Below are 26,632 nucleotides of genomic sequence, written 5' to 3'. Positions count from 1 at the left end.
TTTCAACTGTCACTGGGGGGTAGGGAGTTTTTTTGCCTCAGTATAAAAGACCTAAGGGTAAATCTAAAGCTTCTAACCGTTTTCATTCCTTTCGACAAAATAAGGAACAGAAACCTAATACTTCCCCCAAAGAACCTGGTTCCAATTGAAACCTTCTTCAAATTGGAGTAAATCCAAGCCCCCAAGTCTGCATGAAGGTCCGACCCTCATTCCAGCTCAGCTGGTAGGGGGCAGATTAAGATTCTTCCAAAACATTTGGGCAGATTCTGTAAAAAATCATTGGATTTAGAGTATTGTCTCTCAAGGGTACCAAATAGGATTCAGAGTAAGACCTCCTGTGAGAAGATTTTTTTCTCTCACGCATCCCAGCAAATCCAGTAAAGGCTCAGGCTTTTCTGAAGTGTGTTTCAGACCTGGAGCTTTCAGGGGTAATCATACCAGTTCCATTTCAGGAACAGGGTCTGGGGTTTTATTCAAATCTATTCATTGTCCCAAAGAAAGAAGATTCATTCAGGCCAGTTCTGGATCTGAATATTTTGAATCGCTATGTAAGAGTGCCAACTTTCAAAATGATGACTATAAGGACTATTCTGCCTTTTGTTCAGCAAGGGAGTTATATGTCCACAATAGACTTACATGATGCATATCTTCATATTTCGATTCATCCAGACCATTATCAGTTTCTGAGATTCTCTTTTATAGACAAGCATTACCAATTTGTCGCTCTTCCATTTGGCCTAGATCCATGAATCTTTTCAAAGGTTCTCGGTGACCTACTCTCTGTAATCAGAGAACAGGGTATTGCGGTGTTTCCTTATTTGAACGATATCTTGGTACTAGCTCAGTCTTTACATTCTGCAGAATCTCACACCAATCAACTAGACATGGTTGGAGGATCAATTTACTAAAAAGTTATTTGATTCCTCAGACAAGGGTCACCTTTTTAGGTTTCCAGATAGATTCAGTGTCCATGACTCTGTCTCTAACAGACAAGAGACAATTAAATTGGTTTCAGCTTGTTGGATCCTTCAGTCTCAATCATTCACTTCAGTAGCTATGTGCATGGAAGTTTTAGGTCTCATGACTGCAGCATCGGATGCGATCCCCTTTGCTAGTTTTCATATGAGACCCCTCCAGCTTTGTATGCTGAACCAATGGTGCAGGGATTATACAAAGATATCACAAGTAATATCCTTAAATCCCAATGTTCGACTCTCTCAGGTCAAGGGGCCTCTTTAGTTCATTCAACCTGGACTGTTATCACAACTGATGCAAGTCTTTCAGGTTGGGGAGCTGTCTGGGGATCTCTGACAGCCCAAGGGGTTTGAAAATCTCAAGAGGCGAGGTTACCAATCAATATTTTAGAACTCCATGCTATTTTCAGGGCTCTTCAGGTTTGGCCTCTGAGAGAACCGTTCATTTGTTTTGAGACAGACAATATCACAACTGTGGCATATGTCAATCATCAGGGTGGGACTCACAGTCCCCAAGCTATGAAAGTAGTATCTTGGATACTTGCTTGGGCGGAATCTAGCTCCTGTCTAATTTCTGCGGTTCATATCCCAGGTATAGACAATTGGAAAGCAGATTATCTCAGCCGTCAGACTTTACATCCGGGGCAGTGGTCGCTCCATCCAGATGTGTTTTCTCAGATTGTTCAGATGTGGGGTCTTCCAGAAATAGATCTGATGGCTTCCCATCTAAACAAGAAACTACCCAGGTATCCGTCCAGGTCCAGGGATCCTCAGGCGGAAGCGGTGGATGCGTTAACAGTTCCTTAGTGTTACCAGCCTGCTTATATTTTCCCGCCTCTATTTTTTCTTCCAAGAGTGATCTCCAAAATCCTCATGGAACAATAGTTTGTGTTGCTGGTAGCTCCAGCATGGCCTCACAGGTTTTGGTATGCGGATCTTGTTCGGATGTCCAGTTGCCAACCTTGGCCACTTCCATTAAGGCCAGACCTTCTGTCTCAAGGTCCGTTTTTCCATCAGGATCTCAAATCATTAAATTTGAAGGTATGGAAATTGAACGCCTAGTGCTTAGTCATAGAGGTTTCTCTGACTCAGTGATTAATAATATGTTACAGGCTCGGAAATCTGTTTCTAGGAAGATTTATTATTGAGTTTGGAAGACTTATATTTCATGGTGTTCTTCTCATAAATTCTCCTGCCATTCTTTTAGAATTCCTAGAATTTTACAGTTTCTTCAGGATGGTTTGGATAAGGGTTTGTCTGCAAGTTCCTTGAAGGGACAAATCTCTGCTCTGGTCCGTATCAAGCCTGTCATTAAATCAATCTCTCCTCCTTGGAGTCTTAATTTGGTTTTGAAGGCTTTACAGGCTCCTCCGTTTGAGCCTATGCATTCTTTGGACATTAAACTACTTTCTTGGAAAGTGTTGTTTCTTTTGGCCATCTCTTCTGCTAGAAGAGTTTCCGAATTATCTACTCTTTCTTGTGAATCTTCTTTTCTGATTTGTGATTGCGGAAGTAGGCTGCTACAAGTATTCTTTTTAAAGTGCAACACCCTGAGCTCTGGATTTGCACAGATCTCATTGTGTTGTTCTTTCACAGGAATATTTGGGACTCCGAAAACAGGCATCAGCGGCTTGTGGCAACCTACTTCCGCAATCGTTACAGAATGAAAAAAACAAATGCACATACCTAATAATTTGCCCATGAGCAAAACCAATGTCCTTTTAGCTGATGAATTTGATAAGTTAAGAAATTTCCCAGTAAATGTGTTGTTAACAATCAGGAATTTGTGACCTGTGAAACAGGACAGGTACATAAAAAAAATGCTGCCAATAATTAAGGAAAATGGCTGATGTGATTGTCTTGGCATAGAAAGTGGCTCATCAGCAGCTGCTAACATGCCAGTTATCAAATGATAGGCTGTGATAAACCCTTAAGAGGTACAACGTTTCAGGATACTAAGTTACATTCATCAGAGTAAATTGGTTGGTTTTTTTGGTTGTATTGGTTAAATACACAAAACTGACAAGAAACAGCCTTTTCTCAGATTTATCTTGTGATTTTATTTTGAGAAGTTTGACGCAAAATATTTACAGGAAAAGTAAAACAGAAACATGACGGCATATTGGTTCCATATCAATGATAACTAAATTGTATAATTTGTCTGCATGCAGGTGTTTTACTTAATGACAGCTGTATAATGTGTCTGCATGTAGGTGTTTTACTTAATGACAGCTGTATAATGTGTCTGCATGCAGGTGTTTTACTTAACAATAACTCTATAATGTGTCTGCATGCAGGCATTTTATTTAACGACAGCTGTATAATGTGTCTGCATGCAGGCATTTTATTTAATGACAGCTGTATAATGTGTCTGCATGCAGCAGGTATTTTACTTAAAGGGACACGGAACCCAAAAAAATGTTCTTTCATGATTCAGATAGAGCATGACATTTTAAGCAACTTTCTAAGTTACTCAAATGATCAATTTTTCTTCGTTCTCTTACTATCTTTATTTAAAAAGCAGGAATGTGATGCATAGGAGCTGGCCCATTTTTGGTTGAGAACCTGGGTTATGCTTGCTTATTGGTGGGTAAATGTAAGCCTCCAATAAGCAAGAGCTTTCCATGGTGCTGAAACTAAAATGGACTGGTTGCTAAGATTTACATTCCTGCTTTTAAAATAAAGATAGCAAGAGAACAAAGAAAAAATCATAATAGGAGTAAATTAGAAAGTTGCTTAAAATTTCATGGTCTGAAAATTGCATGCTTGAGGGGTTCCGGTGGAGGAGGAGCGTAGTAAATGCTGCTGAGCTCCAGCTCCTGCCCTACAGCTGCTGGCGGTTACCTTCGCGCCATACCCCAATCACTGGGATAGCTACCTGGTTAGCTTGAGAGAACGCTACTGGAACCAATACAGCGTTTCTACACCTCGCTGTAATAGCAAGCCAAGTCAAGACAAGGGATAAGGGGAAGTGAAAGTAAACTATTTTGCCTGAAAACTCTTCTCCATAAATTTACGTATCCTCTCTGCTAGTAATTGTAAAAAGTTTTCATCTGGAAAACAAGTTACTGCTCCGAACAAACACCACTTACTTGCCGGCAAAGAGAGAAAGTTGGAGAATAGGATATAATTTGCTCCTTAACCAATGTAGGAATACCTCCCTGCTCTCCCCCCATAAATAAGTAATAAGAGACTGAGAAACCTGGTATTCGGCTTCCATTATAACAGCTGCGGCTCCTTTTCTAGGCTCCCATTGGGAGGAATATCGATCTCACCTCACAAAGTTTGCGATGATATAACCGCAACCTGCTAAAGATTCCTCTCCTCAGCCCAGACGGATCGGCCTCCTCTACCCCCTCCGGCTGACAGGTGCTGTCTAGAGGTCGGGAATAGATCAGCTGACGTGATGGATTGGAGAACTGCACCTACCAGCAGAGGGAAATAGCCTCGCTTCTGGAGGGTTTCCAACTATAACCGGCACTGCCTGGACGGACCGGGATCTCCCCCCCCGCTGGATAGTTTCAGGGTTTCCGTGACCTCAGTGTTTCTTGTGAGCTCAATCTGACAAAGGATCTTGCGTGGCCCCACCCTCTCCCACCGGTGCTGCGAGAGAGGGATTGGGGGGCTGTAGAAACAAGAGCGGGAGGCATACATCTCTCCTCTCTCACCGATGCTGCATGAGAGGAGGAGAGAATCACAAGGGCTTCAACCAACTCTCCAAAAGCATGAATAACTGCGGTAAGAGGCAGCTTTCTCCCCTAGCGGACTTCAATGCACACTTGTAAGATGAGGCAACGCTTCCCATAAAGGGTTTATGGCAGATCGCAGTTGAGGCTGAGGTGAGTCCGGATAATTTACAGTTCCTTGACAGAGACACTGTCTAAGTTGAGAAGTTAATATATAGGGGGGAGTGGTGGTATTGAACTCTCTCTTTATAATAAGCATCACACAGAAAAAGACATTCCCCTCACAAAGGATAAAATAACCTTTCAGAAATATTGAAAAGCCCTGGAAGAGTCACTCTCAACTCTCACTGTGAGCAATTGTATAAAAATCAGCAACCTTAGTTGCACAGGGATAACAGAGCTCACAGAGTTTTTTTCTTTTCTCTGTACATACAGGACTGAAAGAACACTAAAAGCAATTTTGTTTGCTGGCTAAATTGTCTGATACTAATGTATGGGTTTTTTTAGATTGTTTAGCTGTTAAGAGCTATAATTTCACCGTATTGGCAAGGGAAGGGGAGCCAGAGAGAGGAAAGAGGGCAGGGAAATTACTGGATGGGAGGGTAAAACAATGGTAAGGGAATTAATTAACTTTAAATAAGAAAATTAATCTACCTTTCATAGAATAGAGAGAAATCATCTAAGCTGTGAGGGGTTTTTGTGTTTCTTTACCTTTTCTCTTTTCTTCCTTTTTTTTTGTTGCATAATTTGTGCCAAGGTTATAAGTAAACTGTACTGAAAATACTATTGAGCAAACTAAAGGATTCAACTAAGTTTAGTTGGATTAAATAAGAGTCAGACTCCTTTTCACTGCAATAAAAAGGTCAGCAGGGGCCTACTAAGGGGAAAACTTAGGGGAAAAAGAAAAGAGAATAATAAAAATAAAAATTGGACTTAATAAATTTAACAAACCTACTGAAATTAAAAGTCTGCTTCCCCTCATAGGATTAAAGGAAACAATACGCACATAACCTCACAATTTTCACTCACACCACGAATCCATTTCCCACTTCTCACCATTTTTTCACAATATCACTGAAATAACTGGGTGGTTAACACCCCATATAATTTTTTTTTTTTTTTTTCCCACTGACCACTCTCTTCACAATACACGAGATCACTTCACAAAAATTTCCCCACTCCCTTCACTTTTCCCTTCCTCCCCTTTCCTTTTTTTAGTTCACGTAGCACTTTATCTGTTTTTCCCTTTTTTTTTTTTTTTTTTTTTTTTTTTTTTTTTGCACATGGACAAATATCTGCATGGTCACCCCAAAACACCTCCTTTAACTATGGCAGGGAGGCAGAGAGAGAAGAAGAATAAACCTCTTCAGGAAACTCTAACAGAGTCACAATCATTAACGGTAAACCCCCCAACCACATTGGAAACTTTTGATATCCAAACATTGGTTAACAGTATCTCGCTAGCCCTAACCCCTAAATTTGAGTTATTGAAAGATGAAATAAAACAGGATATTGCGTCCTTGTCTAATGAGGTCAAACAATTTGCGCATAGAATTGATGAAGTAGAACAAAGAATTTCAGACCTTGAGGACCAGAATATATCTTATAAATCTATCCTTGATTCTACAAATAGTATAGTATTAAAAATGCAGTATAAAATCGAAGAATTGGAAGATAGATCAAGAAGAAACAACTTGAGGGTCATTGGGGTCCCAGAGGGAAAAAAATATGAGGACTTAGAAAACTTTATGTCAAACATCTTACCCCGGGTACTCAAAATTCCTGAATCTCACCCTCAGATAATTATTGAAAGGGCACATAGAATAGGAATATTTAATGCAAGCAGAATGAATACAAGACCCAGACCAATTATCGCAAAAATTTTAAGCATAAGGTCGCACTGCTCCAAGCATACCGCAAACACCAACCCATAATGATAGACGGTGCAAAAATCATGATATTTCAAGATTACTCTGCAGAAACATCTGCTAAAAGGAAAGAACTTGCCCCACATTGTACAAAATTCATAAAACAAGGGGCATGGGCTACATTACTATATCCTGCGAAACTAAAAATTGTGATAGAAGGATATACTCATACCTTTGAATCAGCGCAAGAAGCTGAAAAATTTTACTTTGAAACGTATCCCACAGTACCAACTTAGAACAGCGGGAAGGATAGTCAGGAAAATAAGATATATGTTTTTTCTTCTCGTTATTTGTTTTTTTTTTTACTTATTTTTTTTATGTACATTTTCCTCACTATTGGATTAATAAAGATGATAAAATTTATAGTGAGGGCTAAAGGAGGAAGGAAGGCTAAACTTCCTCTTACAACTTGCCTTACATGGGTTAATTGGGTTATTGATTTAAAAAAATTTTTTTTTTTTTTCTCCTCCCTTCTCCCTCCCTTTCTGTCTTTAAAATTGTCTAGATGGACATAAAGAATACATTTAAATTGATATCTTGGAATATAGGTGGTCTAACATCCCCCATTAAGCAAAAAACAGTATTATCCCACCTAAAGAAAAATAGTACAGATATTGCTTTTCTCCAAGAAACCCACCTAAAACCTGAAGAAGTGCTTAAACTCAAAACCACATGGGTTAAAGAAGTATTATTCTCGTCCACAACTAAGAGGAAAAGTGGGGTAGCAATCCTCTTAGGAAAGAAGCTTGCATACGAAGTTATATATACAGAGGCAGACAGAGAGGGAAGGTATTTGATCGTAAAAATCAAAATAATGAAAACAATGTTCACACTTTGCAATGTGTACGCTCCTAATGTTTTTAGTCTCCTGTTTTGGGAAAACTTACAAAACAAACTTATGTTACTTACAGAGGGATATCTGATCCTGGGGGGAGATTATAACATGGCACCCAAATACCCACTAGATAGACTGAGACAGAATTCCACCTCTCGAAAAACGAAGAGAGATAATTTAGAAACAAAACTATTCATTAAATTAACTAATAATTTGAAGGTTTGTGACATTTGGAGGACACAAAATACGGAAGCAAGGGAGTATACATGCCACTCTCGTGCACATAAGACACTTTCCAGAATAGACCTTTTTCTAATTGATGAAAGATTATATAAATTTAAAGTTATAGCTGGAATTCTCCCAATTACAACATCTGATCATGCCCCTATTTCTTTAGTTTTTCAGTCTAACTATTCGGCGGGAGGGAAAAGAGGGTTTAAATTTCCACAGTATCTAACCACTGACAATAAATTTAAAAACTGGCTGATAGCAAAATTCTGTGATTATGCCCAGCTTAATCAGGAACATATCTCACGAACAGCACTATTCTGGGAAACAGCCAAAGCTGTGTTAAGAAGGGAAATACTCGCATACACTATTGCCAGGACTAAAAAATATAAGAAGAGGGAAGGAGAGCTTCTTAGAGCAGTAACAAACGCATACAACAGGCACATCTACCAACAAACTCCAGTAACATGGTCCAGATATATTTCTGCGCTAGCACACAGAGATTCTTTCTACCTTCATAAAACAACACAAAAGGATCTTAGATTACAGGCTAAGCTATACCATTACGGTAATAAAACAGGTAAACTTTTGGCAAATCTGGTTAAACGCGAGAAAGCATCTCCTATAATAGAAGCCATATTATCAGAAGGTAGGAAATTTAAAACACCAGCAGAACTTCTTCGAGTATTTGAGGACTATTACAGAACTCTTTATAGTGGTAAGATATCAAACCTTGTACAGCGTGAAGAATTCTGGAAAAAAATTACGTACCCAGAGCTCTCGCATGAATTAATTGATCGCTTAAACTCTTCTATTACCGAGCAAGAAACTCTTACAGCAATCCATAAACTAGCTTATAATAAAGCCCCAGGACCTGACTCCCTCCCAAATGAATTTTACAAGATACTCTCATCTGAAATAACAAAGCACTTAACTTCTTTATTTAATGATCTTTACCTTAAAGGGAGTACGCCGTCACCAGATTTCGTTGCCTCTAACACAACTCTTATTTTGAAACCAGGGAAGGACCCAGTGAGGAAAGAATCTTATAGACCTATAGCACTTCTGAATACTGATTACAAACTGTTAGCAACTATTTTGGCAACTAGGATGCAATCTTTTTTCCCCTCGATTGTCCATAAAGATCAAGCAGGGTTTATATCGAAACGGAATTCCTCTGCCAAAATAAGGGAATTATTCCTTACAATTGAATACTTCAGGATAATGGAGGAGATGCGGACTGGGAGGAGAGAGGAGACCCCTGATATGGCAATCATTTTTATTGATGCTGAAAAAGCATTTGACTCTGTACATTACGATCATCTTTCCTATACTTTGAAGAAATTCGGCCTAGGTGGCAATTTTCTTTGATTTTTCAACAGTCTGTACAAAAACGCCTCCACGAAAATCATAGTAAATGGAGATCTTACTCAGGATATAAAACTAGAGCGTGGAACCAGACAGGGGTGTCCTCTCTCTCCCCTATTATTTGATTTGGCGATCGAACCTTTAGCTATCTCAATTCGCCAACAATTGGAGGGAATTAAGGTAAAAAAAAAGGAGATGCGTATGGCACTCTACGCTGATGACGTTCTAATATATTTATCAAACACGGCTATTAATATACCTAAGCTCCTCAGGATAATAGATCAGTTTGGGTCGTTCTCTGGTTATAAGGTAAACACAACAAAGTCAGAGTTACTTTGGATCAAACAGACAAAGGACTCAGCAACAGAAATTCCTTTCAGTATAGTACAAGACTCAGTTAAATACTTAGGTATATGGATATCTTATAACCCTGATGACTGGTATTCTCTGAATATACTTCCAGTACTTAAGACTGTCAAAGAAGCCTTTAAAAACTGGCAGAAGCTCCCTCTCTCTATGTCAGGACGTATTGCCTTATATAAAATGACTCTTCTGCCGAAAATACTCTGTGCTTCAGAATACCCCATTGATCCTTAAAAGGAAAGAAATTTCATCATTTAATATAGCTCTACGTTCATTTATATGGCAGAGCAAGAAGCCTAGAATTTCACTAGCTAAATTAACACTACCTTCAAAATTAGGAGGTCTATCTCTCCCTGACTTAAGGAGTTATAATCAAGTGTTCTTAGCTCGGATTATAGTAGATTGGATAACTAACAGGGACTATATCAGAAATCTTGAACTTGATGCCGATATTCTTTACCCAATTGAGCCGAGGGCTCTAATACATTGTAATAACAATCTTTATCCTCTTGAACTTGAAAAAATAAGTACGATCTGTAACCCAATCCAAATGTGGAAGAGGACGTGTAAACAACTATCTATTGAGTCTAAGGTATCTAGATATAACACACTCTTAAATAACCCACAGTTTCCAGCAGGCATGCAATCGACTCTATTCGCACAATGGCAGAGTCAAGGTCTAGGCCAAGTTCACCAGTTAATAGACCCTGTAACTAGATGCATTAGAACATTCAACTCCCTAAAAGAGGAATATGGTATCCCCAACAAAAACTTTTTTGCTTACCTTCAAGCAAGACACTATGCTACTAAATTAACAAGTGAGTATGGTTGGGACTGGTCACTTGGAAGTATTGATAACTGAATCCTATTAGTAAGGAACGGGCTCACTTCAATTTCCTATATTTACCAAACACTAGTTTCACTTAAAGGCCCAGAAGTACTGGAAAAAAATCGGCACAAATGGGCTGATATGTTAAGACAAGATTCTCTCACCCTTACTACACTCACTCATTCCATACAAGTGGTCTCTCGGGTAACCTTATCCACAACTTGGAGGGAATCGCACATTAAGATCCTGCACATGTCACATTTTACACCAAAAAAAGGTGCTCAGTGTCAGGCCAGTTTCAATAAGTGCCCAAAATGTTCCCTTCCCTCAGCCAGCCTATTGCACATGATATGGGCATGTCCAAAAATTCGAAACTTTTGGCTCAAGACACAGTATTGGTTAAATACCAGCTTAGGCCTTCCCTCTCCGTCTCTCACCTCAACAAATGTAGTTTTTCTTGTTCAGGATGAGGGTTTATTCTCTAAGGAAGTCAAAACTGTTAACTTGACTATTTTGGCCGGTAGATACTTAATTTTGAAGAAATGGAAAACAAAAACAATCCCGAGTATAAAAGAAATTAAAAACTGCTTAAAGAAACAAACCATTATTGAGCAAGTGGATACTGATATACAAAACGACGAAGATATAAAGAGATTCTTCTCAAAGTGGTCCATATTTATAAAATCTCTCCCTGACAGTGAAATTGAATATATAATCTATCCGTTTAGAGATTCAGAATTAATTCTACTAGGAATCTGGTAATTAGAGGTAATTGTCTCCCCTCCTCTCTTTTTTCCTACCCCCTTCCCCTTTTTTTTTTTTTTTTTTTTTTTTTTTTTTCTGTTTGGGATGTAAGAATAGTTGATTGCTTAAGACAGAGAGGATAATATTGTAAAAATTTTTTTTTTATTATTTTTTTTTATTTAAGTTAATTAATAAGGTGATAAATTGATTTAACATAGTATGGGGAATTGTGGCCCATAATTGCCAAAATATGGTTCCACATCAATTCTCAAACATGTTGATTTTAAGAAATTGTCCCCTCACCCTTTTTCTTTTTTTCTGTACCCAAAATGAAATATCAATAAAAATGACATGACAAAAAAAAAATAATAAAAAAAAAAAATTTCATGCTCTATCTGAATCATGAAAAAAAAATTGGGTTCAGTGTCCCTTTAACTATAACTGTATAATGTTTCTGCATGCAGGTCTTTTACCTAACAATAACTGTACAATGTGTCTAGGTTTAGCTTTCAACTAAGAATACCAAGAGAACAAAGCAAAATTGGTAATAAAAGTAAATTGGAAAGTTGCTTAAAATTACATGCCCTATTTGAAACATGAAAGTTTTTTTTGGACTTGACTGTCCCTTTAACAATAACTGTATAATTTGTCTACATGCAGGTCTTTTACTTAACAATAACTGTATAATGTGTTTGCATGCAGGTCTTTTGCCTAACATTAACTGTGTAATGTGTTTGCATGCAGGTCTTTTACCTAACATTAACTGTAAAATGTGTTTCCATGCAGGTCTTTTACCTAACATTAACTGTATAATGTGTTTGCATGCAGGACCTTTACCTAACAATAACTGTATAATGTGTCTCCATGCAGGACCTTAACCTAACAATAACTGTATAATGTGTTTGCATGCAGGACCTTTACCTAACAATAACTGTATAATGTGTCTGCATGCAGGACCTTTACCTAACAATAGCTGTATAATGTGTCTGCATGCAGGACCTTTACCTAACAATAACTGTATTATGTGTTTGCATGCAGGACCTTTACCTAACAATAACTGTATAATGTGTTTGCATGCAGGACCTTTACCTAACTATAACTGTATAATGTGTCTGCATGCAGGACCTTTACCTAACAATAACTGTATTATGTGTTTGCATGCAGGACCTTTACCTGTAACCTAACAATAACTGTATAATGTGTTGGCATGCAGGACCTTAACCTAACAATAACTGTATAATGTGTCTGCATGCAGGACCTTACCTAACTATAACTGTATAATGTGTCTGCATGCAGGACCTTTACCTAACAATAACTGTATAATGTGTCTGCATGCAGGACCTTACCTAACTATAACTGTATAATGTGTCTGCATGCAGGACCTTTACCTAACTATAACTGTATAATGTGTCTGCATGCAGGACCTTTACCTAACTATAACTGTATAATGTGTTTGTATGCAGGACCTTTACCTAACAATAACTGTATAATGTGCCGGCATGCAGGACCTTTACCTAACAATAGCTGTATAATGTGTCTGCATGCAGGACCTTTACCTAACAATAACTGTATTATGTGTTTGCATGCAGGACCTTTACCTAACAATAACTGTATAATGTGTTTGCATGCAGGACCTTTACCTAACTATAACTGTATAATGTGTCTGCATGCAGGACCTTTACCTAACAATAACTGTATTATGTGTTTGCATGCAGGACCTTTACCTGTAACCTAACAATAACTGTATAATGTGTTGGCATGCAGGACCTTAACCTAACAATAACTGTATAATGTGTCTGCATGCAGGACCTTTACCTAACAATAACTGTATAATGTGTCTGCATGCAGGACCTTACCTAACTATAACTGTATAATGTGTCTGCATGCAGGACCTTTACCTAACAATAACTGTATAATGTGTCTGCATGCAGGACCTTACCTAACTATAACTGTATAATGTGTCTGCATGCAGGACCTTTACCTAACTATAACTGTATAATGTGTCTGCATGCAGGACCTTTACCTAACTATAACTGTATAATGTGTTTGCATGCAGGACCTTTACCTAACAATAACTGTATAATGTGTCTGCATGCAGGACCTTTACCTAACAATAACTGTATAATGTGTCTGCATGCAGGACCTTTACCTAACTATAACTGTATAATGTGTCTGCATGCAGGACCTTTACCTAACTATAACTGTATAATGTGTCTGCATGCAGGACCTTTACCTAACAATAACTGTATAATGTGTTTGCATGCAGGACCTTTACCTAACAATAACTGTATAATGTGTCTGCATGCAGGACCTTTACCTAACAATAACTGTATAATGTGTCTGCATGCAGGACCTTTACCTAACTATAACTGTATAATGTGTCTGCATGCAGGACCTTTACCTAACTATAACTGTATAATGTGTCTGCATGCAGGACCTTTACCTAACAATAGCTGTATAATGTGTTTGCATGCAGGGATTTTACTTAACAGTACAATTAATGACACGCAAATATAGATTTCATATAATTTTTATGTTATTTTAGAATTAACCTTTTAATTAAAAATACACAAATTTTATTGCAATAATTAATGAACATTTTAAAGATCGACGTTTAGTTGTCTGCATGTTTATAGTTTAAAAGGGGAATTTGAGCTGCAGCTTATTTACCAGTTAAGTGGCTTAGTTGCGGATTCTTGCGTAATTGGATGAACATAATTGTATATAAATCTTTAGTTGTGGGAACGAAAAACAAACATTAGATTTATTTTTCCTTGTTTGCGTAATTATTACATTGCTGTGTTTTTTACCCTTCCAATGAGGAGGCAGTTAACAGGTTAATAAACTAGGAAAGAGCTGTGTATAATAACTTTAAATGGAAATATTGCATCTCTCATAGTGATGTAAATAGAGACCAATATTTGTGTTCACTTTTTTTCTGCATTTTAGGCACTAAATATAACATAATAAGGGTCCCTGCACAGAAGTCCAGTTCCGGGGAGACCTTAGAGGGAGCGCAGGTTATCTGTTCTATAGTACCAGAAAATAACATGAGACCCTCCTATTATCACAGCTTTGGTAAGTTTTACATTAACGTTATACAATTAAATCTTCTTTACTTGTATTACAGCAATCCATTTATAATACTCTTGGACATGTATAACATTCTAATAGGCTTACGTGTATCATCCAAAGAACATAAAAGCGGGATGTTTCCTCACATCACTTTAGTGAATCTCCCCCAAATAAGTCAAGAACACTTAGGGGCAGAATTATCATTGTCTGGCAGACATGATGTCGCTGTAGTGTATCATGTCCGCCAGACATTGTTGAATGCCGACAGCGTCTAGAGAACTGCTTGTGCAATCCCGCCCCCTGCAGATTCGCCTCAGAGGCGGCGGACCAGTTAAGGTACAGCGGTCTTAAGACTGCTGCTTCATAACTGCTGTTATGAAGGCTTGCGCGGAAACGGGCATAAGGGGCCATTCTGCCCTTGATAAATCGGCACCTTAGGGGTATATATATGTAGAGTATCATGTCTGACAGACATTGCTGAATGCCGACAGCATACGACAGAACGCTGCCCCCTGCAGATTTGTGACCAATTGGCCGCTAGCAGGGGGTTTCAATTAGCCCGATCGTATAGAATCGGCGGATTGAAGACTGCAGCCTCAGAGACAGCGGACAAGTTATGGAGCAGCGATTTTTAGACCGCAGCTTCAAAACTGCTGTTTCCGACGAGGCGCAGGGAACAAGGGCCATTTGGCTATTGGTAAATCTACCCCTTGGAATCTAAAGAGACATATACGTCATACACTTAACCCTTGAGCTTTTTAACTATGAAGATTGGTTCCTTGTGAGGTAAAAATATATTTTTTTATGATAAGTAATTTAGATACTCTCCAAAAATGAATGCTTAAAAAGTTTGGGTGACTGCACTCAGTTAAGTGATAACATAAGTGATTCATTTATTGAGTTATGGAGTTAATAGGGAAATTAGCTGAGATGCCTTTAGCAAGATCACCTGTGTGTCTGCGGAATTCATTAACGTTACTGGTTATTGTTGAGTTTTCCTCATGTTTTCTACAATAAACTATTAATACCTTCACATTGCAGTTTTTAGAGGGAAGATACTGTGAATACTCTGCAGATCATTGCACATAGTAATGCTATACTCCGTTTCTTATAAAATTATTTCATTTTCATCTATGTTAGGCTCACATGTTTAGTGAAAATATATATATTTTTTTTTTTTTAGTAAACAGTATTGTATATTTATTTATATTTTATAATATTGGTTGTACAGGGCATTCTATCCCTTTACAACTATTAGAGGCAGGGGATCATGTTTACACAATAACATCAGCATTCAGCTAGACAAAAGTTGTTTATGACTTTAGTGTGAACTGAAAAGTTAATGTTTAAAGGAACACTAAAGTCAAAATGATTCATCATAGTTCAGATTGAGCAGATGATTTTAAATAACTTTCCAATTCCCTTCCATTATCTAAATGTGCACAGTCTTTATATTGACACTTTCTAAGGCAGCAGCTCCTACTGAGCATGTGCAAGATTCACAGGATATACATATATATGCATTTTGTTATTGGTTGATGGCTGTCACATGATGCAATGGGAAGAAAAGTAACAGTAACTTTTGAAATTTGTCAGAAAAAAAATCTACTACTACTAATTTAAACTAAGTGGTTTTGCATTGTCTGTTTATTATGCATTTATTGATTATGCATGTCTACAGTGTTTAGTGGCCTTTTAACGGCACCCAGTGCCTCCTAATTACCGGAATGCAACTAGTGAATAATTACATCTTTATAACCAGTCATTTTAATGTGTGTCGTCCAGTCTAACATGGTTACCAGCTTCAATATAATTGTTGCCATAGTTTGCAAGGGACTATATTGCAAAAAAAAAAAAAACATATTCTTAAAAACAAAACAATTTTATTTTTTTTAACCTCAAAAATCTCTAATTTTACATAAACCTTTCTACTGAAACCCATTTCCCTCTCTAAAATGACCCTCTGCTGCCGCAATCTATTTCTTCACCACTTGACCATCCTCTTCTCCCTCCCTTTGCAGTGATTTTTGTTTTCTTCTTTGCACATATGCTAATTTGTGCAAAAATTATTTCTTAAAAACACGTTGCAGTTTTTTTTTTCTCAACTTTTGTGGTTTACGCCATCTGCTAGTCGCCCACAGGTAAGCACAAGTGACATCATTGTGGCACTCAGACACACGCACGAGTCAGATGCTGATGCACGTATCTGTGTACAGTTGGCAGTCTTGTGCGCAAAACCCGTGATAATTATTCTCACAAGCGTTTTTACAAGCACAAACATATAGAAAATCATGATGATTCCATGTTAATTCACACTATACTGCTGTGTGTATCAAACTTACTTTTAAAGTGATGATAAATCCAAACGTATAACAAACGCTAGGATTTACCGTCACTAAAAATAAAGTGGAATTTAAGTGATCAAATATGTAAAAAAGGGTGCTAAGCTCACCCTTTCTGTGCCATTGCACAGCACTAAACTCAGCAGCTCCGGCCGCCCACCGCACATCAATCTCCTTCAATGAGGTGACGTTTGCACCTCTGAACCAATAGCTGTGCGTGTCAACTAACAGGTTTCTGTATGCACACACGGCTATTGGTTAAGAGGTGTAAGTGGCACCTCATTGGTAGAAGATCGAAGTGCCGTGGGGGTCCGGAGCCAACGAGTTTAGCGCTGTGCAACGGCACAGAAAGGATGAGTTTAGCACCCTTTTTTTACATATTTAATCACTTAAACTCCACTTTATTTTTAGTGATGGTAAATCCTAGCGTTTTTTAAACGCTCGGATTTACGATAACTTTAAGTTTTAGCATCATTGTGAAATGTTTGTGTTTTAAAATAAAGTAATGCCTCACTGTTTTTTCTTCTCAGGAATGACTGAGAATTATGTAATATTTGTAGAACAACCTCTGAAGTTAAACATTATGAAGATCCTCACCAGCAAATTAAGGGGGAAATCGTTCTCAGACAGTATGAGCTGGGAGCCACAGCACAGTACTGTGTTTCACGTGGCGAGTAAGCACACAGGAGAGGTAATTACTGCTGAACCAGTATTAGGCTCTCCAAAGGAGCTTGTGCTTATGATATCAAGTGTGATGAACACTTAAAGGGACCTGAAACCCAAATGTTGAAGCACATGAAAGTGATACCTCATAACTGTAAAAAGCTGACTATAAAATATCAGCTGAACATCTATGTATTCACACCCCAATGTAAAGAGACTTTAAACAGCCAATGAGGATGCTAGTCCCAGAATTTGCAAGGGAGTGTGCATCTGCCATGTGCAGGCACAGTCATGTTATTTTCCTATTCAGTTTAAGAAAGTTTTTGGTATGAAATTTCACAAGATTTTAGTGAAATCTCATGAGATCACAGTGAAGCAAAGCATGACCTCAGCACTGCTGATGCTGATTGGCTATTGTTTTTTTTTTATTTTTCAACTCACAGCTGGACAACAGCTGAAGTATAACTGTTCACAGGGCACTTACTATGGTGAGCTGAAGAATTTGTGAGGTAAAATATCTTTCTTTTTTACATAGAGATGTTCAGGTGATATTTTCATATCAGCTTTTTAAAGTTATGATTATGATGCATCAATTTCAAGTGATTTAGCATATGGGTATTATGTAAGTGTGTGCATGGAGCGTACACACCAGCCAGTGATTGGTTATGTTCCTGGGGGGAGGGGAGGGTGTAAACATTGCTGATCTTAGAGACAAAAAAATGACTTAGCAGCCCTTTTGTAAAGTAATTTTAATTGCAAAGTTGCATAAAGTATAAACCTCAGCATGCTGTGTTGTTGATTGTCCCTTTTGCCATCTCATAAGGTTCTAGCCATTTCATATTACCTTGGTGTCATTTCAGCTGCACCCAGTGACGTACCACACACAGGCCTTTGCGACCTTTCACCATATCAATGCGTATGAGGACAAAGGCTGCATCGTTCTTGACCTTTGCTGCCAGGATGATGGGGGAGCTGTGGAGGCTTTTCAGTTGCAAAACCTGCGCCAGTCGGGGCAAGGTCTGAATGAGGTACATGTGCTATAGTGAGGGGGAATGCTAGAACTTGTTGAAACAAACACAAATAATGTTATATGCAGTTTTATGCCATGCAAATACTGATAAACCTTAAAGGGAAACACACTGATAAAAAGGGATTTTATTCTCAAAAAATATAATCCATATGAAAAGATTGACATCTAAATACGGTACTTAATAAATACGTTTTCCTTGACAGCTGCGTATGTGCCACTAGATAATACTCATAAAGGCAGTGTGAAATAAGGAATAGCATTTTTAAACTGTGTATAAACAGTGACCGTGACATGGTAATAAAGCTAAGGGGGAAATATTATAGCTACATAGTATTATAGGGTAAAAACAACTTTATAAAGTACAACATTTCACACATTCCTGTTATTACTGTGTATCCAAATGAAGAAAAAAACAAATCAAATCAAATTTAAGTGATTTCCAAATGTGCCTCATAAGGGGTAATCCTTCTTGACTCCAGGCTGGCAATCAGTGTAAATAACTGCAACCTTTCCAGCTTTAGTTCATAATACAAATCCTTTATCCACCTTATTAATTTGGCACTATACTCTGCACTTTTTTCCAGTACTGTAATGTCCTTCTGAAAGGGACAGTATACACCATTTTTATATAACTGCATGTAATAGACACAACTATAAAGAAGAATATGCACATACACTAAAATATGTAGTATAAAACCTTTTAAAAATATACTTAGAATCTCCCAGTTTAGCACTGTTGATGAGGTAGTCTGGGACACCCACTAAAAAGGGCTGGGTTAACAAAACGAACCGACACTCTTCCCCCCTTCCCTGCATATGAAAAGACAGATAACATAAACAGGAGTATGCGCGTATACATTTGACACTGTGCACTGTCAGAAAAAATGTGCAAAAATTGTACCTTTAGGAGTACAACAACTTGTCACTGGGGCTGTATCCTCAAAAGTGCATCTGCTGTATCCTTTAATATGGGTACATATTGGTACCCTTGCAGATTGTACCTTTCAAAGGCAAATATTTTCCTTTGTTAACTAAATGGGACCTTAATGCTATGGTACCATAATGTACCCTTAAAAAATGGTGCAAATTTGTCTTTTCAAGGGTACTGCCCCAGTGACAAGCCCTTTGTACCCCATGATGGCAATTGGCAAATTTGTACTCAACACAGCATATTAAACATGCTGTTCCATCACATTTATTATTTAACATTTAAATATCAATTCACCTACTGTGTTTTTGTTCAGAAAGTATAACAATAGCCACATTGAAGTTTTTATAATTTTGGAAAGTGTAGCCTAATAGCAGGTCCTGCCACTGAAATTCCTGAAAGAACCAGGCAAAACAAACAGTTCCAAAAGGAGCTATCAGAATTTTTTTTTTTCACTCTGTACTAGACTCTAACAGCATTCCTATTTAACTTAAGGTGACACACGCCACATAAAACGTAAACATATAGAAAACAACATAATAATAAAATATAACTCTAGCAAAAGGAAGGGGAGGAATCAACAATAAAACTTAAAGGGACATTATACACTCATTTTTTCTTTGCATACATGTTTTGTAGATGATCTATTTATGTAGCCCATAAAGTTTTTTATTTTTATTTATTTTTTTAATGTATAGTTTTGCTTATTTTTAAATAACATTGCTCTGATTTTCAGACTCCTAACCAAGCCCCAAAGTTTTATGAAAATACCGTCAGCTACCTACACCAGCTTACTCCTGTTTGTGTAAAGGGTCTTTTCATATGCAAAAGAAGGGGGGGGGGTCTTATTTCCCACTTGCAGTGGGATTTCCAGCTACCTTTTTAAACAGAGCTAAACTCTGAGCTTATAAGTAAGTTTTTAAACAGTTTTATACTGGATTTTTATGTCAGTATCTGTGCATCTTATTCTTTATAGTAGTGTCTATTACATGCAGTTATATGAAAATGAGTGTATACTGTCCCTTTAAACCATATATTGAATTGTCACTCTATGCAAAATATATGCAAATTAGTCTATTCCCCAGTGCACATTTTGGTGATGACCCTTCTACCAATAGATTGAGCTGTGTTACACATGTCAAGGAACTTTCAACCAATAGATTTTTATAAAACTGGTTCTTAAACAGCTTTTGTTTATTTTATAGAATTTAAAATGAAATGTTTTCTTTGTAATTTAAAGGGACATTCCAGTCAAAATATAAATGCACGTAGATTTATTGCATCTTTGAAGAGAAACATATTTGCAATGTACATGTATTGGCAAAAATGCTTCTTTTAAGTTATAACTGTTTAAGTGTTAACATTTTTCTCTGCACGTGCATGTGAAGCATAGCTAGATATTTTCACTGCACCCACATTTTAAAAAATGCAGCTGCTCAGATCATCAGTGGTACTTGTATCATGTCAGCAATTAACAAATTAAGTCATTACCAGATGGTGCAAGCACCTTAGGCTCTCCGAACAAGTGTTGTGTTTAAAATGCTGGTGCACGGTGCATACTTAAATATATTTTTGAAACAGCTATAACTTAGATTAGAAACATTTTTGCTAATGCATGTATATTACAAAATTGCTTCTGTTCAATACCGAAAGGCACCCATGTGGTTTTCAATTTTGGCTGGAATAACCCTTTAAGTTACTATATTTGCTTTATGTGTAAGAGTTATCATCTTGATGCTCTAAATATAAACATTAAAATGTTAAAGGGACATAATACTCATATGCTAAATCACTTGAAAGTGATGCAGTATAACTGTAAAAAGCTGAATGGAAAATATCACCTAAGCATCTCTATGTAAAAAAGGAAAATATTTTACCTCACAATTTCTTCAGCTCGGCAGAGTAAGTTCTGTGTAAAAAGTTATACTCAGCTGCTGTCCAGCTGCAGGTAAAAAAAAAAAAAGAACAGCCAATCAGCATCAGCAGTGCTGAGGTCACTGTGATCTCATGAGATTTCACTTAACTCTCATGAGATTTCATAGTAAACTTCCTTAAACTAAATGGGGAAATAAGATGAGAGTGCACGTAAGCTCACTCCCTTAGCTGTCCCGGGACAGACATGGGGTGTGAATACATTTTGAGGTAAAATATCTTTCTTTTTTACATAGAGATGTTCAGGTGATATTTTCTAAGCAGCTTTTTACAGCTATACTACATCACTTTCAAGTGTTTCAACAATTGGGTATCATGGCCCTTTAAGTGCTTGTGTGCCATTTAGAACCAGCAACACAGTGGGCAAGATTATAAGTCGTGCGGCAAATCAGTTTAAAAAACAAAGCATGTGTTATGGCCTTTTCGCATTTGGGGTTGCACAGGAATTACAAGTTGCAAAATTACTAATTATTACTTATTCCCCATAGAAGTCAATGGAAAAGACAAATAGAAAAAAAACACACAAAAACCCTAATATGTTGCGCAAAGCCCATGAGGTTTTCTCTTTGAAAAGTTTTACATGAAAATGTATATACAGTGTGTGTGTGTATGTGTGTATATATAGATATATAGATATATAGATAGATAGATATATGCAAATATCTCTTTGAAAATCCCTCTGAGATATTGTTTAATGTGCATAAGATTGTAATGTAAAATCTATTCAGTATGTCCATAGTTAAACATATCTCTATACATATAAATCCATGTTCCTCTATATATGTCAATTTAAAATCCCTGCGTCTGCTTTTTTTTGTTCTAACACTTTAAATCTCGTTTCTTTGAGCCCTTATAACTTTTGTGTGCAATATATTTTTAAAATCATTTTTATTGGACAGTGCTAAAATGAGTGTAAGTGTACTCTGTAATGTATTTTTGAAGTGTTACATTAAACTTTTATGTTGTGCCAAACTGTTAACTACAGCTCTTCAAGTGCAGAAAGTATTGTTGAGTACAAGGCGAATGCGTTTGCGCAATCACAATTTTTAAAAATTTGTGATAGCTGCGCAGTGGAAAAATTGATTGCGAAAAGACTACATCATGCACGGAAAAACTTATGACGTGCTACTTGTAATCTTTCCCAGTGTCATTGAAGATATGGGTTGTTAAGTATTTTTTTTGCTTTGCCCATCTCTTGCATATTACCAACAACCATTGAAAGTTAATTATTTTGCTGTACAACATGTATGTTGAATTTATTTTGGGTGAGTGCCAGTTATGTGTTCATTGAATAATTAAGGTGCACAAATTATATGGACTTGCAGGGTCTTGCACTGCAGCCTTAAAACACCCATCCCCCTCAACCTTTTGGTCACACAAGTGATTGTACCTTTTTGGGGGATTAAATGGTACAGACATGGACAGTTTGACAGTTGAGAACATATTTGTACCTTATTTACCCCTAAATGGTACATATTAGTTCCTTAAAATGTAATTATGATCCATTGATTGTACAACCAGAGCAGTTGTACCCTAAGTGTTCACAAACAGACCCTAACCGTACCCTTTTTCTGACAATGTGGGGCTTGGTTAGGAGTCTGAAAATCAGCACAATGTTCTTAAAAAAATAAGCAAAAGTATATATTTTTATAAAACCACTACCAGATAGGCTATATAAATGGATCATCTCCAAAACATTTATGCAAAGAAAAATTTAGAGTACAATGTCTCTTTAACCAACTGGTGCCACAATTGCTCTGCACATTCATGGTGAGGATAACCATCGATTTAACAAGCTATGGCGGACAGAGGCATACATATGTGCCCCTGTCTGGCGCAGCTCGCCTCTGGCGCACAGAATTTATTTATTTTGCGCTCGTGTGCAATTTCCGCCCCCCTGCCCGCTCACAGTCAACCATTCGCGGGCAGGGGCTGTCAATCTCCTGATGACCGCTGTCTGATAAATTGTGACTGCAGGTTCCCTTGTGAGAACCTGCAGTCGCAGAGAGGCAAAGGGCTTGATAAATCGAGCTCATAGAGGCAAATTTATATTTTCATTACATGAATTTATATCCCTTATTAAACATGATGGTACCTTACTGCCCTTTACAACTGCTGACTTACATTGTATCCTATTCCTAAGTCTCCTTATTTAATCATATCCCTAATTTAGTCCCATTTACCGTAACCCCCAATGCTCTCTGATTACATCAATACATGTAATACTTATACGATTTCTATCCTAAGACTAAATGTTGTCCTCTAGTAAGGGACAGATTTCTAATTCGGTATTGTAAGCAGCTGCCTATTGGCACCATATCACATTGATGCCGAGGGATTTAGACAAAGGGATCTATTTTGTATTGTGAACAGTCGGAAAACATACTGACCAATTCACCCAGAAAGCAAAAAGCCATTTCAGGAGCAGATTGCTTGATATTGATCCCTAAATAAGTGTTCATTACATCCTTCTCATGTGCTGCACCGTCAGAGTATATCAGGGACAGAGCTAAAATAATGCTAATAGTTCCTGCAGCATAACTGTCCCCTTTGACCTGAGCTGGAACTGTATATTAATTATGGTGACAACAAGTAAATGTCACTAAGTGACTTAGTTTTCTCCAAACACTGTATTGTAAAGTGGATCCTTCCTGCAAAATGTATTTACTTTATTTATAGGCAAATGAACAGTAGTAATAATTAAATGAGTAGTAAGGAAGTATACAGTCATTATGTTTACATTATTAAGGGCTGTATTACAAGTGGAGCGCTAAAGTTGCCCATTTGTGGGCGCACAATAAATAACCAGCCATTACAAGTGGCTGGTTATTGCTGCTGTGAGCTTGCGGTAGCAATTAGTGCTCAGAAAATTAATCAAAGATCAGATCTCTGGTTAATTTTCAAAAAGGGCACTAAATGCCCTCAAAATAGAGGATATTTATAGTTTTTTCTATAAAAAACATCTGCACTAGGGAGTTTTAAGGGGATAAAAGCAGCAGGTGTGGGGTGCTAGAAAAAAACAGCAATAAAAAGTGCCTTTACATTTCAGTCTATGAGAACTGTGTGTTTTCTTAGACCGCTATTTAAATATATATGTATATGCTTATATACATATATATTTATGTTAATATGTGTATATACACATATTAACATAAATATATATGTATATAATCATATACATATATATTTAACATTTGCTGCCCATCGTTTCATGATTTACGCCCTTCACTGCGCTAGTTCACATGCCGTGTCTATGACGGCATGAGAATGAGACTCCCATTGGAGCCTATCGATTCTCGAATCGCTCTCTCATGAGCGCAATGCTTCACAGCAATGCTAACGCGGCTTGCTTTTGCATTGCTGTCAACTTGTAATACCAGCGCAAATTTTTGTCTCTTATTTTTATGGTTTAGTACTTGTAAAACTTCTATTATTATTATTATTCTTTATTTATAAAGCGCCAACAGATTCTGCAGTGCTGTCCATGAGTCCAAAGATACAAATACAGTACAATATAATATAAAAGACACCGGACAAAATTTAGCAAACAAATACATGGGGAATTGAGGGCCCTTTTCCTGTGGGAACTTACAATCTAGATGGGTAGGAGGGGGAAAAAACAGGAGGTTGGGATTGCAAAGGTGAGAATGATGTTAGTGTGGAGTTAGATGAGGGCACTTATTAGGCAAGTGGAATTCATTTGTTGCTGATTTAGGAAGACCAGTTAGTAGGTTATTACAGTAGTCAAGTCGGGAAATTACCAGGGAGTGGATTAGCTATTTAGTAGTTTCAGCACTCAGAAATAGACGACATATTCCATATTAGTCACCTTTGTTGTAATTTCAGGATATTTTTTTCATAGTCAAGTAGCTTAAGTACATTAATTAAATCTATAGCATATGTTTTTCTCTTTCCTTGTAGCTGTATAAAAAGGTCCCTAAAGCATACCCACGCAGGTTTGTTCTCCCGCTTGGTATCGACACAAAGACTGAACAAGATCTGATTATTAAACCACTGAATTACACATCTGCCACAGCAGAGAAGAGAGCTGATGGAAAGGTAAATGTTTCACTGACGTTCTAAAATAAAATGTAAAACAATGTACTCGCGCAATGCGTGCAGCAGAGTACGCTAGCAGAGCATTGTGATCTGGGATGATGACTTTTCTATGTACGCTGTTTTCTAACAATCTATACTTTATAGGAGCTTGAGACAAGAATTAATGCAAGTCAAATTAATTCTTCTTTTCTTTTATACCTAGATATGGTGCACACATGAAAAACTCTATGACGATTCGCTTGATTTGTGTGGTTTAGAATTTCCACAAATAAATTATGCTAAGTACAATGCCAAGAGGTACCGCTACGTTTACGGATGTGGGTTTCAGCATCTGGTTGGCGATTCTCTGATGAAAGTGGATATAGAAACTAAGAAAGCTAAGGTATGAGAGGGTCGGCATTGTCTAACAATTAGCTAGGCGCTTGCATACAGATTTACTAACATTTTTACAAAAGACTTACGAATGGGCGAATGTCTATTTTGTAGACATTTGAAATGGTGAATAAATGTTTAAAAGATTAAATATAACCTTTTTTTGGCAATCCTATGTTTGTATATAACAGATAAAACACTCTCAAAATAGTGACATTAGCTAAAAAAAACATTTTGCACGTTTAAATGTAACATTTTATTTAATATATAAAATGTAAACTTATAACCTTGTCATACCATATAACATTTAACTCTTATAAAAAAAAATGTATACACATATAAACACACACATATTTATATAGACACACACTTTGGAGCCCTTTCCATTCAAATACCCTAAAAGTAGAAAAATCATTTTTAATCCATTTTATATTTAACAATGTGTTTTTACTGTAATTATTTTACATTCCAATTTTCAATCTTCACTTAGATGAAAACGTCCTTTGTATTTTTAAATAGATGTATCTTTTAATATATATATATATATATATATATATATATATATATATATATATATATATATATTCAGTATCTCACAAAAGTGAGTACACCCCTCACATTTTTGAAAATATTTTATTATATCTCTTCATGTGGCAACACTGAAGAAATTACACTTTTCTATAATGTAAAGTAGTGAGTGTACAGCGTATATAACAGTGTAAATTTGCTGTCCCATCAAGATAACTCAAAACACAGCCATTAATGTCTAAACCGTTGGCAACAAAAGTGAGTACACCCCTAAGTGGAAATGTCCAAATTGGACCCAATTAGCCATTTTCCTTCCCTGGTGTAATGTGACTTGTTAGTGTTACAAGGTATCAGGTGTGAAAGGGGAACAGGTGTGTTAAATTTGGTGTTATCTCTCTCACACTCTCTCATACTGATCACTGGAAATTCAACATGGCACCTCATGGCAAAGAACTCTCTGAGGATCTGAAAAAAAGTATTGTTGTTCTAAATAAAGATGGCCTTGGCTATAAGAAGATTGCCAAGACCCTGAAACTGAGCTGCAGCACGGTGGGCAAGACCATACAACGGTTTCACCGGACAGGTTCCACTCAGAACAGGCCTCGCCATGGTTGACCAAAGAAGTTGAGTGCACATGCTCAGCATCATATCCAGAGGTTATCTTTGGGAAATAGACGTATGAGTGCTGCAAGCATTGCTGCTGAGGTTGAAGGGGTGGGGGGTCAGCCTGTCAGTGCTCAGACCATAC

The 26,632-nt window shown here is 37.2% G+C and overlaps 1 protein-coding gene across 1 annotated transcript in view; it reads left to right on the top strand.

The window, feature by feature from the left end:
• Positions 1-26,632, top strand: part of LOC128638384 (carotenoid-cleaving dioxygenase, mitochondrial) — a 53,980-nt gene that overhangs the window by 15,048 nt on the left and 12,300 nt on the right. Inside the window, exons 6-10 of the mRNA XM_053690314.1 lie at positions 13,905-14,033; positions 16,903-17,063; positions 17,896-18,063; positions 24,847-24,984; positions 25,187-25,366. Of these exons, the coding sequence (XP_053546289.1) occupies positions 13,905-14,033; positions 16,903-17,063; positions 17,896-18,063; positions 24,847-24,984; positions 25,187-25,366 (776 nt within the window). The remainder of the gene's footprint in view (positions 1-13,904; positions 14,034-16,902; positions 17,064-17,895; positions 18,064-24,846; positions 24,985-25,186; positions 25,367-26,632) is intronic.

This window comes from Bombina bombina, chromosome 8, assembly GCF_027579735.1.
Source record: "Bombina bombina isolate aBomBom1 chromosome 8, aBomBom1.pri, whole genome shotgun sequence".
In the NCBI taxonomy this organism is placed as follows: Eukaryota; Metazoa; Chordata; class Amphibia; order Anura; family Bombinatoridae; genus Bombina; species Bombina bombina.
This window is presented reverse-complemented; position numbering and strand designations above follow the sequence as displayed.